Here is a 15,897-nt window from a genome sequence, read left to right on the forward strand (position 1 = left end):
GGATGGAAGGACTGGGGTCTGCACCTTTCTGGGAGGTTTGATGGGGTCTATAGAGACTAGGACTCCCATGGCCACTCTGGCTATCACCGCTGCTTGGAGTGACCCCCTTTTTTTCTGGAAGGGCTGGGAGGAATGGGAGGTTAATTTCAAGGGAGAAGACGCACAAGGATTTCCTTTTTTAAAATAATATTTATTTATTCATGAGAGACACACACAGAGAGAGAGGGGCAAAGATACAGGCAGAGGGAGAAGCAGGCCCCATGCAGGGAGCCCGACGTGGGAACTCGATCCCGGATCTCCAGGATCACACCCTGGGTTGAAGGCAGGCGCTAAACCGCTGAGCCACCTGGGTGCCCCGCACAAGGATTTCCAAATATCCAATGGGCTGGCCTGCAAAAGACAGATTTGAAAGAACTTCTGTTTAATTTTTCTGAGCAGCTCAAACATTTCTTTTTTTTTTTTTAAGACTTCGTTTATTTATTCATGAGAAACAAACATACACACACAGAGGCAGAGACATAGGCAGAGGGAGAAGCAGGCTCTCTGCAGGGAGCCTGATACAAGACTCGAACCCAGGACCTCAAGATCACGCCCTGAGCCGAAGGTAGATGCTCAACCACTGAGCCAGCCAGGCATCCTAGCTAAAGTGTTCCTAAGCTTTGAGAGGAGAGTTCCCCTCCCCCACTATAAGATATGTAAAGTAGGGTGCAGGAAATACTTGAACAGCTTAAACATGCACCCATGGAACCACCACCCAGATGAAGAAATAGAACATTGACAGCCCCCAAAACTCTTAGAGACAGATTCTTTTTCCTTGGGAGAAACAGATCTTTCTCACAGCTTAGAGCTTTTCTGCTGTGGTAGAAGGAAATGAGTCACTTCATTGCAGGTGTCCATACTTAAGTGCACAGGAAAAGAGATTTGGGGGAGTTTTCATTAGAGTAGAGGCTCAATGTAAGTTGTCTTGGGAAAGATGTGTGTGGAGGAGGTGGTTATTATAAATTGCAACAGGATGGGCACTGGCTCCCCTCTATCTCATCTCTCTTCACCTATGTTTCATTCCTTTCTTGCTACCAACATTTTAACTCATTTATTTGACTCTCTGATGCTTTCTCTTCTTCATGCTGCTGAATTTTCTTTTCTTTTCTTTTCTTTTTAAAGATTTCACTTATTTATCTGAGAGAGAAAGAGCACACACAAGTAGGGGGAAGGGCAGAGGGAGAGGAACAAGCAGATTGCCTCCTGAGCAGGGAGCCATGTGTGGGGCTCATCCCAAGACCCTGAGATCATGACCTGAGCTAAAGGTAGATGGTTAATTGACTCAGCCACCCAGGCATCCTTGCTTCTGCATTTTCATAGTGTTGGCTCCCTCATGCACTGCTCCAGTCTCTCTTCTTACTTCACAACCTCTGAACTTCACCTTCATCTACCACCAACAGCTTCACAGTTCCAGAATTTCCCAGATTATATTCTCATGCAAGAGAATCCAATTGGTCCAGGTCAACTTTCCTCCTTCAGCCAGCCATATGATAGGCTACTGAGTGGCCAATGGTTTGGCTGCATTCTGGTCAGGTGACCAGTCCCATCCAATCAGTGGATAGTTGGCATTCCGACAGGAGATGGTTCTCGGTCCCAGCGGTTGGATGGGGCAGTTCTCCACCAACCCTGTGGGTGTGTGGGATGCTTCTCGCTTGCATCAACCTCCCTCCTCTGTGAAAGTCTAGATTACAAGAAATCCTGAGGAAGTCTTTCATGACTGACAGTAAATTCCTGGAGCCAGGGATGCATTTCTGGAGGTGATACTCAAGGATCATCTCAGTCTAAAGAATTATTTTAGGGGCACCCACGTGGCTCAGTGGTTGACCATCTGCCTTTGGCTCCGGTTGTGATCCTGGGGTCCTGGGATCCAGTCCTGCATTAGGCTCTCCACAGGGAGCCCGCTTCTCCCTCTGCCTATATCTCTGCCTCTCACTCTGTGTCTCTCATGAATAAATAAAATATTTTTAAAAAATAAAGATTCTTGGGATCCCTGGGTGGCACAGCGGTTTAGCGCCTGCCTTTGGCCCAGGGCGCGATCCTGGAGACCCGGGATCGAATGCCAAGTCGGGCTCCCAGTGCATGGAGCCTGCTTCTCCCTCTGCCTGTGTCTCTGCCTCTCTCTCTCTCTCTCTGTGAGTATCATAAATAAATAAAAATTTAAAAAAAATAAAGAATCCTTTAGAATTTTTTATTATGAACAATTTTAAGCATTTGTAAAATGCTATAGGAATGCTGGTATACCACCATCCAACTCAGTCAAAATCATTGCTTTCACCTATACTACACACTTCCCTAATGACGGAATATTTTGAAAAGAATGCTGACCATCATATTGTTCTTAAATGTTTTGTTATATGTTTCTAAAACAGGGTATGGCAGGACGCCTGGGTGGCTTAGTGGTTGAGTGTCTGCCTTTGGCTCAGGGCATGATCCTGGGGTCGGGGATGGAGTCCCGCATCGGGCTCATCGGGCTCCTTGTGGTGAGCCTGCTTCTCCCTCTGCCTGTGTGTCTGCCTCTTTCTCTCTCTCTCTCTCTCTCTCTCTCTCTGTGTGTGTGTGTGTCTCCCATGAATAAATAAATCTTAACAAAAAATAAAAAAATAAATAAAACAGGGTATGGCAAACTAAAGCCAATTGCTCTCAAGAGCTAAAAATAGACTTTATTACTTGATTTGATGACAGGGAGCATCAAGCTCTATTTAAGAAAATATTATCCCTCAAAAAGAATTCCATTTTACTCATTAATAGACCTATATGACAAAAAATGGTAACAAATGATTATTACTATATTTTGGATTTCATCAATTAAAATTGGAAATTTATTTTCCAGTTTTCCCTCTTGTTATAAGTACCTACATAAAGTCCTCAATTTTCTCTCATGATCTGCAAAGCCTAAACTAAACACTATTTGGCTCTTTTTGAGAAAAGTTTGCCAACTCCAGCTATAAAATATAGATTATTTTAAAACATAAGCACCTTACATTATCACACCTTACAGAGATAATAATTCCTTAATATCACCTGATATCCAGGTGATATTTATATGTCCTTAATGAAACAAAACCAGAGAACATTTGAAGATTGATTTATAGTATTAAGGAGAGGCATGGCTGAGATCAAGGAGGGGAAGAGACTTGTCCAGGGTCAACCAGAAATTCATGAGTAGGATGGTGGACTGTGGAGTTTGGGAGGAAATTGGAACACCAGGCATGGACAAAAGCTGGAAAGATCCACTTAGGGAGATTTTGGATAGCAATGCTGGAGTCCCAGTTAGAATTTATGTACAAGAGCACTTATGTACAAGAGTGAATGGTTGGCTTAGGTGGCTAGGAAAGCTATGGGGATGGTTCATGATGTCAGAGGATGTGACACGGGTACCAGAGTTTCAAGTAGTTGAAATGGTGACTTAAGCCAATCATCTCTCTCACACATGCTCTTGCTCTTAGTCTGTGTGTGTGTGTGTGTGTGTGTGTGTGTGTGACACTTTCTCTGTCACTTTGCTTACTTCTCTCTGCCTCTGTTTTTCTTTCTGGGGTGTGTTAGTTGTTTCTCATCTCTGCTTAATTTCTTTCCATCTCCTGTGGATCTCATTCTAGCCTCTATAGATGGATTTTTTTCAGATGGAGGGAACATAGCAGCTACTGACACACCTAATTAAACAAATACAGCAGAAACAAAGATCTCCATTCTCCTGGCATCTTAATATTACTCCCAGGGAAGAACTCTGATTAGTTCAGTTTGAACTGAACCCACTCCTTGGCTCAATCCTTGTTGTTAGGAAGGAAGCAAAGAAAGTTCTTGTTGGCTTGGCCTGGGTCATACATCCATCCCAGTGGTTGGGTGTGTAGATGGGAAGGTTTGGAAAACTATGATTGACATTTTCACCAGAACTATGTGAAATGAAAGAGGAGCTTCCCAGAAGAAGTGGGAAGTCAGAAACAATGGGCCTTCAGAACCCAAGGGGCTGAGTCAGGAGGTTCCAGGGTCACAGTGTCCAGGATCCCTCAGGGCAAGGCACAGCTGGCAGGATAACCAGATGCCAATTCTCAGGTGTGATCATGAGCTGGAGGATGAGTCATCAAGCAAAGGTTCAGGATGCAGGTTTGAGGGCGAGGGAGGTATGAGGCTGGGTATCTGTGTGGGACTTCAGAACAGGTGCTGTTGATAACCCAAAGAGAACAGGAGGGCTGGGATTTGGTGGTCTCACCAATGTGGGGGTGTGTATCATTAATAGACCCATAGGGTTCCAAGTCCATTCTGAGCCATATGAGACTTCAAGGGTGTGTGACAGGGTCTCAGGAAACTTTTCTTCTGAGAGTGGGAATCTGTATAACCATGATACCATGGGCAATACTCAGCATCTGAATTCTGCCTCTTCCGACTCCTTAGCTATATGACTTTGCTCCAGTAATCTAACCTCTTTTAAACCTCCATTTTATAACCTTCATCTATATAATGGGGAAGACAGTCCTCACTCAGACTCATGTGAAGAATACAGATGAGTTCTGAGAAACGCCTGACACATCACACAGCACGTATACAAGAAATGGAAGCTGTGTCATTCTGGATGATGGGGTGAGGGAGCTAATATTATGTGCACATCCCCTTTCTTTTCATAATTTTATCTTATTCTCCCATTTACTTTAAGAAGTAAATTTTTATTTTTTTTTATTTTCTTAAGATTTTATTTTATTTATTCACGAGATACACAGAGAGAGAGAGAAAGGTAGGGGGAAAAGCAGGCTCCATGTAGGGAGCCTGATGCGGGACTCGATCCCGGGTCCCCAGGATCAGGCCCTGGGCTGAAGTCGGCACTAAACCACTGAACCACTTGGGCTGCCCAAGAAGTAAATTTTTCACTCCCCCACTTTAAAGATGGGCAAAGGGCAGCCTGGGTGGCTCAGCGGTTTAGCGCCGTCTTCAGCCCAGGGCATGATCCTGGAGACCCAGGGTTGAGTCCCACATCGGGCTCCCTGCATGGAGCCTGCTTCTCTCTCTGCCTCTCTCTCTCTCTGTGTTCTCATGAATAAATAAATAAAATCTTAAAAAAAATAAATATGGGCAAAGTGAACCTCAGAAAAATTAAGTCAATTACCTGAAATCACAGGGCAAGCAATTAGGATTCACACCTGGATTGGTATGACTTGTGAGGCCAAGTTCTTTCTCTCACACCCCATGGCTGATTGGTGCAGGGATCAAGGAAAGACTGAGTCTAGAGTTGGCAAATCTGTGAATGACAGTGGTTTGCAAACTAGTATTTATTTAAGTACCTCCCTACGTTCCCTGGTCTGGGCTGGGTGTTAAAGAAAACACCAATGAACACCAGACTCATTCTTTCTGCTCATGAAGACCAGTGTTTAGCAACAAAATCAGATTAAATAATTAAGAACACAGAAAAACAGATATGCAGAGCACAGCAGAGGAGAAGTTCTGGGCTTGTAAGAATGAGCATCAGGGCTCCGAAGGAGCATAGTTCCCTTTCTTTCTCTTTCTGACAGAATGCTGATGAGGCAGGGGGCTGAAGAAAGAATCCAGGGATAAAGATTTGGGCAGTAGATAATAAATTGGAAGTCTTGCCAAAATTCCTCTCCTAAGGAGGCTGAGAGGGAAAGATACAGATTACTGACTCACAGGGCTATGAGGTCAAGTGGCCTGGGGTCTACCCCACTTGATTTGGGAGCCCAAGTCAGGAAAGTTGACACCTCTCAAGGCCAGAGTCCTCCTGTGGACTTGGTGGGGTCAGAAGTCCAAGTTCTGTGGTCTCATTTTGGATTTGATGAGAGTGTCTCAGAAATTTTGGGGACTTACTTGAATTTAGTCGGTATGGGGTTAATGTTAGTATGGTGTCAGTCGGTAGACTTTTATTTTATAGTTTGTGTGAAACAAAGGGTCAAGGTGGTGTGTGGAGTTGGGAAAATGAAGATGGGATAGGGAAAGAGTCCAACATGGAAGTGAATATGGAATTTCAAGTAGAAATTTGGTTGGAGGGGGTCCCTGGGTGGCTCAGTGGTTTAGCACCTGCCTTCGGCCCAGGGCGTGATCCTGGAGTCCCAGGATTGAGTCCCACATCGGGCTACCTGCATGGAGCCTGCTTCTCTTCTCCCTCTGCCTGTGTCTCTGCCTCTCTCTCTCTCTGTGTGTGTGTCTCTCATGAATAAATAAATAAAATATTTTAAAAAAATAAATTGGGTTGGAGGCAAGATAGGGCTAGAATTGGAGTAAGAGTGTTAGGATTGATGCGAGTTGGGGATGAGTTCATAGGGAGGATGTCAGTGTGGACTTCCTAGAAGATTACTACAGTTTGAGATGAACACTATAGTTTGAGTTGTGTATGGTTCAGACTTGGGACTGAGATTATGGTGACATTCAGTTTTGGTCAAGATTAAGTTTGGTTTATGGTTAGGGATTCAGGGTTTGGGTCAAAGTTTAAGCTTGGTTGAGGTGTGAGTCATACCTCAAGTTGGCATTTGGAATCAGGGACTTGTCAGGAACTAGGTTCCAAGTTGAGGTATAAATTAGAATTGGACAAGGGTTAAAGCATATTTGAGGGTATGAGTTTGGGTATGAGTTGAGGTTTCAGGTTAAGATTCAGGTTTGTGTCAAGATTGATGTTGAGAACAGTGTCACAATGATAACTGGAGTTAGAATTATGCTTGAAGCCAGAGACTGAGGTATTTCTCACCTTCTTATGAGCACTTGATCATATCAGACCAGACCTTCTCAATGAATGGCACCACCATCCATTGAGCAAGAGAAGCTGAAGTCTTTTTTTTTTTTTTTTTTAGATTTTTATTTATTTTTTCATGAGAGACAAAGAGAGAGAGAGAGAGAGAGAGGCAGAGACACAGGCAGAGGGAGAATAAGGATCCCTGCAAGGAGCCCGATGCAGGACTCAATCCTGGACCCTGGGATCATGCCCGGAGCTGAAGGCAGGCGCCCAACTGCTGAGTCACCCAGGCGTCCCGAGACCCTGAAGTCTTAACATCTGACTCCCTCACCACATCCTCCATTTAATCTAGCCCCAAGTTCTGTTGATTCTCTTTCCTAAGCACATATTGAATCCATCCACTTACTGCCATTTCCACCTTCTAAATGACCTTATCTAAGTTACTATCATCTCTCATCTGGACCGTAACAATGGTCTTCCTATGGGTCCACATCCCCTTAAAATCCATCCTTCATATAGCAGCTAGAGTCATATTTTGCAAATACAAATCTTGTTATGAAAAAAAACAAAAACAAATCTTGTTATGTCATTCTTCTGACTAGAGTCTAAGTGGTTCACAATCGTCCACAGGATAAAGTCAAACTCACCATGACTGGTTCCAACCAACCCCCGGTCCCTGAGCTCCATCCATAATCCAGGATCTTTGCACATGCAGTTTCCTCTAAATGATGTGCTCTCCAGTCTCCTCCAATTTTATTCTAGTTAATGTTTACTGCTTTTTCAACTCTTAACTTATTGCCACTTCCTGGGTCAAAATCTCTAGGAAGTGTTTTCATAATTCCCAGTGCCTATCCTTAAGAGCACACATTATACTTGTAATTTTACATTTGTTTATGAATTAGTTATATTTCTTTTACACCAGACTATCAGCTCTTTGAGAGAAGGGACTCTGTCCAGGTCTGTGCACCATTGTATCCTCAGTATCTAGCTCAGCTTGGTATATAGCTGGTGTTCAATATGTATTTAAGTGTATAAAGGATTGGATCAGAAAGACTGTGGGAGGAGAGCTGGAAAGAGTAATTCTCTAGTTGGATTGGAGGCAGGAGTGATTTGTTGGTTACTGTGGCTTCAAGAGACAGATTCAAGTTAGGAGGGGCACCTGGGTGGTTCAATTGATTAAACGGTTAAGTGTCTGCCTTCAGCTTGGGTCATGGTCCCAGAGCCCTGGGATGGAGTCCCACATTAGGCTCTCTGCTGAGCAGGGAGCCAGTTTCTCTCTCTCCCTCTGCCTGCCCCTCCCCCTGCTTGTGTTCTCTCCCTCTCTCTCTCTCTCTCTCTCTCTCTCTCTCTGTCGCAGTCAAATGAGTAAAATCTTAAAAAAAAAAAAGAATTGGGTTTGGATTCGTGGTTTAGGATCAGATATGAATTTAATGTTGAAATCTGAGTAAGGAAGATTTTGGCTCTAGGAACCAAACACTCCAAATCACGTAGGAAACCCGAAGAAGTCACAAGATGAAGAGGCACCATAGTTGATTAATTCACTGGTTCAAAGACATTACCAAAGGCCCCAGTTATCTCCATCTCTCTGTTTGGCCTTCCTCACTGTTCTGGTGTGACCTATCAGCCACTTTGCTCCATGGTTCCAGGAGGGCTGCCACAGTTCCATAATTTATATCAGGGACATCATCTGGCAGAATAAAAGAGAACTCTTCAGGTGTCTTTTGAAAACAAGACAAGAGTGTTTCCTAGAAGTGACCCAATGATCTTCCTCTCTCTCCTTATTGGCCAGGATGGCCTCTCATGTCCATTTCCTTTTTTTTTTTTAAAGATTTTTATTTATTCATGTGAGACACACAGAGAGAGAGAGAGATAGATAGATAGAGAGAGAGAGAGGCAGAGACACAGGCAGAGGGAGAAGCAGGTTCCATGCAGGGAGCCCGATGTGGGGCTCGATCCCGGGTCTCCAGGATCACACCCTGGGGTGAAGGTGGCGCTAAACTGCTGAGCCACCTGGGCTGCCCCTCATGTCCATTTCTATACCAGTCACTGGCAAGCAGAATAAAGGTTTCACATTTGGTGCAGTAAAGCTTATAGTCATGATAAGGACGAAAGATTATCCAAGAGAAATCAGGGTGCTCTTAGAAAGGCAGAAAGAGTGAATGCTTGGGTAGGTAAAAATAATGCCTATTATGGGTCATATTAGGGGACAAAGGTAGAACTGACTAGGGTCAGCTTTGAGATAAGATTTGGGCTGATAGCTGAAGAACCAATTACATTTTGGAGGTCTGATTTAGAAGTTAGGTTAATTCCACTTTTAGGAATTTTCCTTCAAGTAAAAATCAGACAATGTCACATTTTACTCAAAGTGAAAGCCAAAGTCCTACATTGGTCTTCAAGATTCTATATCATTTGAGTCCTGTTATGGATCTAATCTCACAGCCTGATCTTGTCTCTCTTGCTCATTCAGCTCCACTCAAGATGTCTTCCCTGTCTTTCCCTGAAAATTCTAGTCACACCCCTTGCCTAATTCACCTCCCGATTTGCTCTGCCTGGAACCCACAACCAACAAGTAGCTACATGGATCCATTCATCACATCCTTCAAGATTTTGCTCAAATGTCACCTTCACGTGGAGTCTTTCCAATCATCGTTCCAGGGTATAATAATCCCAGCGATCTCTGAGAGTGGAGGGAACCAATAACTCCCTATCCCTCTTTCCACTTTTATTATTGTCCATGGCACTTACCATCACCTAACAGACAATATATTTTATGTACTTATTTTTGTATTCATTGTCTTCACTCACTAAGAGAGCCTCTGTGAAGGAATTTTTGTCTACTTTGTTGACCACTGTGTCCCCAGGAGCAAAACAGTTTCTGGCAGAGTAAGATGCTCAGTGAATATTTGAACGAACACAGGAGCAAAGATGAATGTACAAAGAAGTTCATTGCTGCATTATTACAATGAAAACTATCCAAATATACACCAAATTTGAAACGCATTATGTAAATCATGGTTCAACCACAGAATAGAGTACTATGCAACCCTTAGGAAGGAGAAGGAAATTATCTAAATATACTGAGAGGAAAAATTGTTCAAGGTATTTTACAGAGAAAAAAGAAGTTATATCACATAATGCTTAAGTACAGAGTATTTTGTTACAAATACATAATATGATAGAAATCTGTGTATAATATGAGAACTCCGGCTGAATTGGTAACAGTGAGCATTTAGTAGAGTGGGATTAGAGAAAGCACTCTCTTTTTAATTTATATCCCTATATCAGAGCTGGGAGTGGGTTCAGGTTCAAAGACATCATCAGGATCCAGCCTGGACAAATTTCCACAAGCTGGTCAGAATTAGAATGAGGACAAGAAAATGGCCCCAGAGGAGGCCATTCCCTGAGCTGGGCAGTTCCTTGACTCCTGCTCCAGCCAACCCCCTCAGAGCCAACACCTGGTCTCTCCTGCAGGAGCCACCCAGGATTTAGGGCCAGAATGGGCGGGGCGAACTAGCTGGGTACCGCCCGACCCTGGCCTGGAGAGGGAGGGTGGAGAAAGAATTGAGTGCGGCCAATTGCTTTAGGGGCCTCAGGGCTTGAGATAAGTGCGAACACAGGATGGGGGCGTCCCAGAGCCGGCTCCGCCTGCACCCCAGGGCCCTGGGGGCGGGCGCGGGGGCGGGGGTGGTATAAGAGGGCCGCCCTGCACAGGGCTGGACACGTTAGTATCCCAACCGAGACTGAAGCCGAGATCTCATCAGACCCTCCGGAGGTGAGAAGAGGCCTCATTTCGGGTAGAAGCTGACTCCTGCTTCTAAGGGGAGGGGGTGCTTAGAATCCTGGTTCTGAGAGATAAGGGGTTGGAGGTCTGGAATTTGGGATCTGTTAGGGGAAAAAAGGAACCGAGGATCTAGACTTGCCTATGAGGAGGGATGGGAACTAGATTCCTGAGTCCCAAGGGGAAGGGAGGTTTGGAGGCTTGGCCTCCTGGGTATGAGTTGGGGAGGAGCTGGGATTTGGACTCCTTGGGTCTGAGGTAGGAAGGGCTGGGGCCCAGATCCCTGGGTGTGCTGGAGGAATCTGGGGCCTTGGACTCCTGTTTCTCGAACTCTTTGTCCTTCTCAGCTCAGCAGAAGAGACCCTTGCTCTGCCTGGCAGCCCCGGGAGAGGCTCAGAGTGGCCACCATGGCAGGATCCCTTCTCTTGCCCCTGCAGATCCTACTACTGTCCTTAGTCCTGGGATCTGCTGGACAAGAAGGTGAGGGCTGGACTGGGAGATCTGACCTCATCCTGGGGCCTTCTGTCTCCACTGACCCTTGCCAGAGCCCCCATTCTCCAAGGACTTCCTGGGTCAGGACCTTCCTCCTGCAGCAGCTTCCTCCCATGGAGGACAAGACTCTTGTACCTCCTGCTCCCTATCTTCCTGCTTCTTTCTGACTCCTGGGGTCTCTGTGCCCTCCGGGCCATCTCCAGCACTCAGTGTTGCTCCTATCAGCTTGCCTCCAGACAAGATGTTCTTCCCCGGTTTATGAGCAGGCTCCCTCCATCTCTCTTCACCTCCATGTCCTGCTTTCTCTGCACTGTTCCCTGTTTCTGCCTCTGCATTTCTCAGTCTCTCTCTCTTTCCATCTTCCCCTCTAAATCCATCGACTTCTTCTTCAGCTCCCTTAATGCTTGTTACCCATGTTTTCCTCTATGTCTCTCTATCCAGCCCAAGGTGACAAGAGTGGAGAGAAGATTATTGAAGGAGTCCCATGTACAAGAGGCTCCCACCCCTGGCAGGTGGCCCTGCTCAAGGGCACTCAACTCCACTGTGGAGGTGTGCTGCTCAATGAGCAGTGGGTGCTCACTGCCGCCCACTGCATGATGAGGTATGTGGCAGGGACACTGAAGCTCTCTTTCGGGGTCTCTGTCCCCTCTCTCTCTGGTCTCTATTGCCCCCTCTCTGGGACTCTGTCACCCTCCCTGGAGTCCCTGTCCTTTCTGCCAATCATAGCGTTTCTCTCTGAGTGTCATGCTCTTCCCCCAGTGAATACAACGTGCACATGGGCAGCGATCAGCTGAGTGATAAGAGAGCCCAGAAGATTCGGGCCACGAGGTCATTCCGCCACCCTGGCTATTCCACTCAGACCCACGTTAATGACCTCATGCTTGTGAAGCTAAGTAAACAAGCCAGGTTATCATCGAGAGTGAAGAAAGTCAACCTGCCCTCCCGCTGTGAACCCCCTGGGACCACATGCACCGTTTCTGGCTGGGGTACCACCACCAGCCCCGATGGTGAGCTGCCTCCAGGACCCCAGAGCCCTGGCTCCCGACTCCTCCCTCAGCCCCTGGAAACCAGGAGTCCGGGAGTCAGACCCCATTTCGTGACTTGAGAGCCTCCAGCCCCCTCTTCCTTAGGGGTTCAAGGCTTTTCCTCTCTCCATCAACACTCAGGGGGCCACAGGCCCAGGCCTCTGACTGACCACCCTTCTCCCCACCAGTGACCTTTCCATCAAAGCTCATGTGCACAGATGTCAAGCTCATCTCCTCCCAGGACTGCAAGAAGGTTTACAAGGACCTTCTGGGAAAATCCATGTTGTGTGCTGGCATCCCCAACTCCAAGACCAACGCCTGCAATGTGAGATTCCACCCATCCCCAACTGAGTACCCCTGTCTTTCCCTCCATCCAGTGTCTGTGCACCTGACCCTGTTGCTGAGCATTGCCTTGTACCCCATCTCACCTCCAAGTCCTGTTCTCCTAAGCTCTCTCTACCCTGTCCTCTGCCTGGGGCAGTAGTGGGAGCCCAGGAGGCAGCACGGCCCTGGCAATGGGGCAGAATGGCAGTGGGAAAGATGGGGTTGGGACAGGCAGAAGGTGAGTAAGGCACTGGCTTCAAGCCCAAACTTCAAGTGGGTGCCAAGATAAATCATATTCTACTAATGCAACATTTTTAAAAATTAAGGCCCATGCAAAAAGTCCATGATGAACAAAGTATCAGAATTTTCAACAAAGAGCCATCAGCCTTACTGAATTGTTCATTTGCCTTGGGCTACAGTAATGGTGCAGCGCAGTGTTCTACTGACACTGTCTTTATCTAAAGTTGGGATACATGTTCATCATGAACTTTTTCATACTAAATTTTATTTTTTTCAAGCTCTACATTAGAATACTATTTATTGCCATTATTGAGACTTTGTGCCTGGAACTAATGTCCCCTCCACCTTATCCCAGTCTTGATTTTGGGAAGAAACTATCTCTGCCCTTCCTCTTTATTACCCCTTCCCCATCTCTTTAACCTCCTCTCTGTATCTGAATGACATGGTCTTCCTCTCTCTCTGTGGGATCTCTCTCTCTCTGTTTGCCCCTGTCTCTACCTGTGTCCATCTCTGCTCCTTCCCCACCCTCTACATTTCTGCTTCTCTGTCCTCTTCCTCCTTCTGCCTTCTTCTCTCCATCCTTCTTTCAGTACTCCACTCTCTTTGCTCACATCTGCACCTTCAGCTTTCAGAGGAAGTGAGATGGTGTGTGTTAGAGATAGGGTGGGTGGGACAGAGATGTATGTCCTAGAGAATGGGTGGAGGGGTCCCCTTGTTCCCTAGTGAGGGCTGGCTTCATGAGTATGCAAACTGTGCAACGGCACAGGGCTTCACACAGTCGGGAGAGTCCCACACTTGGTTTAACACACTTCTTTTGCTATCTTGAATCTTTTAATAAGTTTTGAACAAGGAGGCCACATATTTATTTTGCACTGAAGTCTTTGAATTATGTCACTGGTCCTGCTTCTGCTTTCCAGGGCCACTCTGTCCCCCTTTCTTGCTCAAGGGGCATGTACCCATTCTCTGGAGGTAACACTCCTTCTTCCTCTGGCATGGTGCAGGTCCTCAAAGGCAGAAAGTAAATGGGGCTCGGACTCCCTGGAAGCTCCAACCCTTCCCAGTGATTGGTCCCACTGGCTGGGGCTCAAGCCAATGCCTTCAGAGAATCGATTTGTTCTCTCCATGATAGCACTAATTCCTGCTCTCCCATTGGTCCTCAGAGACCATGAGTCTCTTCACATTGACCAGGATTGAAGTCCATGGTTGGACAGAACAAAGATGTGGGAACTGCAAACCGTGGACATGTCAGTGGCGGTTTCTCTGAAACTAAAGCTAGTCTGCTCTTTCTTCTCCAGGGTGACTCAGGGGGACCACTGATGTGCAAAGGTGCCCTGCAAGGCCTGGTGTCCTGGGGAACTTTCCCTTGTGGCCAACCCAATGACCCAGGTGTCTATACCCAAGTCTGCAAGTACACCAACTGGATAAAAGAGACCATGAGAAAGCATCGCTAATCTCTGCATACCTCCCATCTTTCCATCCATACACCCTCAACAAGAAATTCACAGAAATAAGGATGTTATGAACTGTAGTCAATTTGACTTTACCTTTTCCTCAAAGACATATTAAAGCCTCGACAATAGGCCACATGTGTAAACCTATCAAGTAACCAAAGACCTAAAACTGACATGAAACACAAAAGTCTCAGTGCTGGTAGACACAGTGAGACCAGCACTCTCAACCAGTGGAACTGAATCATGCCATTTTTATGGAAGGCAGTTTGGCAAGGTGGATTGAGATCTTTATTTACTGCTGTTGACTCTGTGATTCTAGTTGAGGAAGATATTACTCACACACAAAATCCAAAGTGCGGAGCAAGGTTTGAATTCTTCACATTATTTATCATAGCAAAACAGTGGAAACACTGAACATGTCCCAAATTAGTGTATTGTTTACATAACAATAGGCTTGTTTGGGGACAAGGATATTAGGAAGCTATTAAGGATAATAACCTTGCAGAATTGTTAGCGTTATGCAAGAATGTGCTATATGATGGAACATGAAAAAAGAAAGATACAAACGTATGTTTGACTCTAGCTGTGTAAAATGAAACATTTGCAGAATAAAGTATGAAAAGCCATGTACTAACTGCATGCGGTGGTAGTCATGGGTACCTCTTTCATTTATATTTCTTTAGATGTGCACTTTTGTAACTTTAAAACAAAGGTGGAAAAGCTCTGAAGATCTAAAACTTCAGAGGAGGAACCCTTAAGAGAGGGAGAGACATCTGATTTTGAGCCCTGGCTCTGCCCCCTGCTTAGTGACCTGTTTCTATCCATTTCGCAGATTTCAGTTTTCTTTATCTGTAAAATGAGTTGGAGAGAGGAAGAGAAGGTCCAGAGGGAATAAGGAAGGATGGAGGGAGGAGAGAATAAGCCTGCTTCACTGGCAGTGAAAAAGGGTGTGAAAGTATTCCTGAGTATTTCAAAGATGGAAAATCAGGAAAGAGGGATGTTTTCAGAAAAGATAGGGCTGGCAGGTAGATAGGACACCAGGGTCCCAGGGGAGCCCACCCAGAGTGAGCAACCAGCATCCTGTGTGCCAGAGGAAGAGGGAGATGGGAATCTGGGTTGGTGGGCTACTATTCTCAAAAAAGGCAGAGAAGGGACATCTGGAAGGGAGGAGGGAGGAGTCCCTGTGACTCAAAGTCTGGCCATGCCCTTGGCCTTCTGCCATCAAAGACTCCCTGGGCAGTCACACCTCAGACGCTGCTGACAGAGGGTTCCTCTCCAGCCCAGAGCTCAACCTCCTGCCTGTCTTTCCAGTTTCTCCCCTAGAATTCTCAGCTAATGTCCTCCAGATCCTTCCTCTCCCCATCTCATCTCCCTAGCAAGTCTCTCCTAGCCACTGCCCCCCCTTACACCTCCACCCTTCCCCATATTGCAGAAATCATGCAGCCATCAACTTCCTGCTCACAGGAGGCTAAGCCTCTTCCTAGTACAAAACACAGAGGTCTAGACCTCCAGCTCCTCCTCCCTCAGACCTAAGCCACCCCTGCCTCCAGCACCTCCCCTCTCAGACTCAGATGTCCAGACCCCTGGCCCCTCGTGCCTCTGGATCAGTGTCAAGCTTCAGGTATGTTAAGGGTTTTTGGCCACCCATCTCCATGAAAATCCCTGGAAAATCCAATCTTCCCCCTCAATATTCAATCTAAAGTTTGAAAAAGGAATGAAACATTGCAGTTGTACTAAGTCAGACTGGAGATACCTGGCCCTGCCTCTTGGCAGTTCCTGTATAAAGTCTGGAGGTGGGTTGGTTTGCAATGACTTGAGATAGTACTCTTTTTATTTTTTAAGACTTATTTATTTATTTGAGGGAGGAGGAGGGGCAGAGGG

At 46.0% G+C, this 15,897-nt stretch overlaps 1 protein-coding gene and 1 long non-coding RNA gene across 4 annotated transcripts in view; one reads left to right on the forward strand and one right to left on the reverse strand.

Moving 5' to 3' along the window:
• Positions 1–169: 169 nt before the first annotated feature.
• The window catches only part of LOC144281130 (uncharacterized), an 87,335-nt gene continuing 71,607 nt past the window's right edge, over positions 170–15,897 (reverse strand). The window contains exon 3 of the long non-coding RNA XR_013349577.1: positions 170–390. This is a non-coding gene — a long non-coding RNA (uncharacterized LOC144281130). The remainder of the gene's footprint in view (positions 391–15,897) is intronic.
• Positions 10,350–14,650, forward strand: KLK7 (kallikrein related peptidase 7). 3 transcript variants are annotated; one of them, XM_077843881.1, is made up of 6 exons: positions 10,350–10,478; positions 10,832–10,964; positions 11,418–11,577; positions 11,736–11,983; positions 12,190–12,326; positions 13,861–14,650. In XM_077843881.1, exons 2-6 carry the CDS (start codon positions 10,892–10,894, stop codon positions 14,014–14,016), a joined length of 774 nt encoding a protein of 257 aa, XP_077700007.1. In that variant the 5' UTR covers positions 10,350–10,478; positions 10,832–10,891; the 3' UTR covers positions 14,017–14,650. The 3 variants fall into 3 exon arrangements, with proteins under 3 accessions (XP_077700007.1, XP_077700013.1, XP_077700018.1); XM_077843887.1 differs by having other exon boundaries at positions 10,432–10,500; XM_077843892.1 differs by lacking the exon at positions 10,832–10,964 and having other exon boundaries at positions 10,432–10,478.

Source organism: Canis aureus, chromosome 1 (assembly GCF_053574225.1).
Source record: "Canis aureus isolate CA01 chromosome 1, VMU_Caureus_v.1.0, whole genome shotgun sequence".
NCBI lineage: Eukaryota > Metazoa > Chordata > Mammalia > Carnivora > Canidae > Canis > Canis aureus.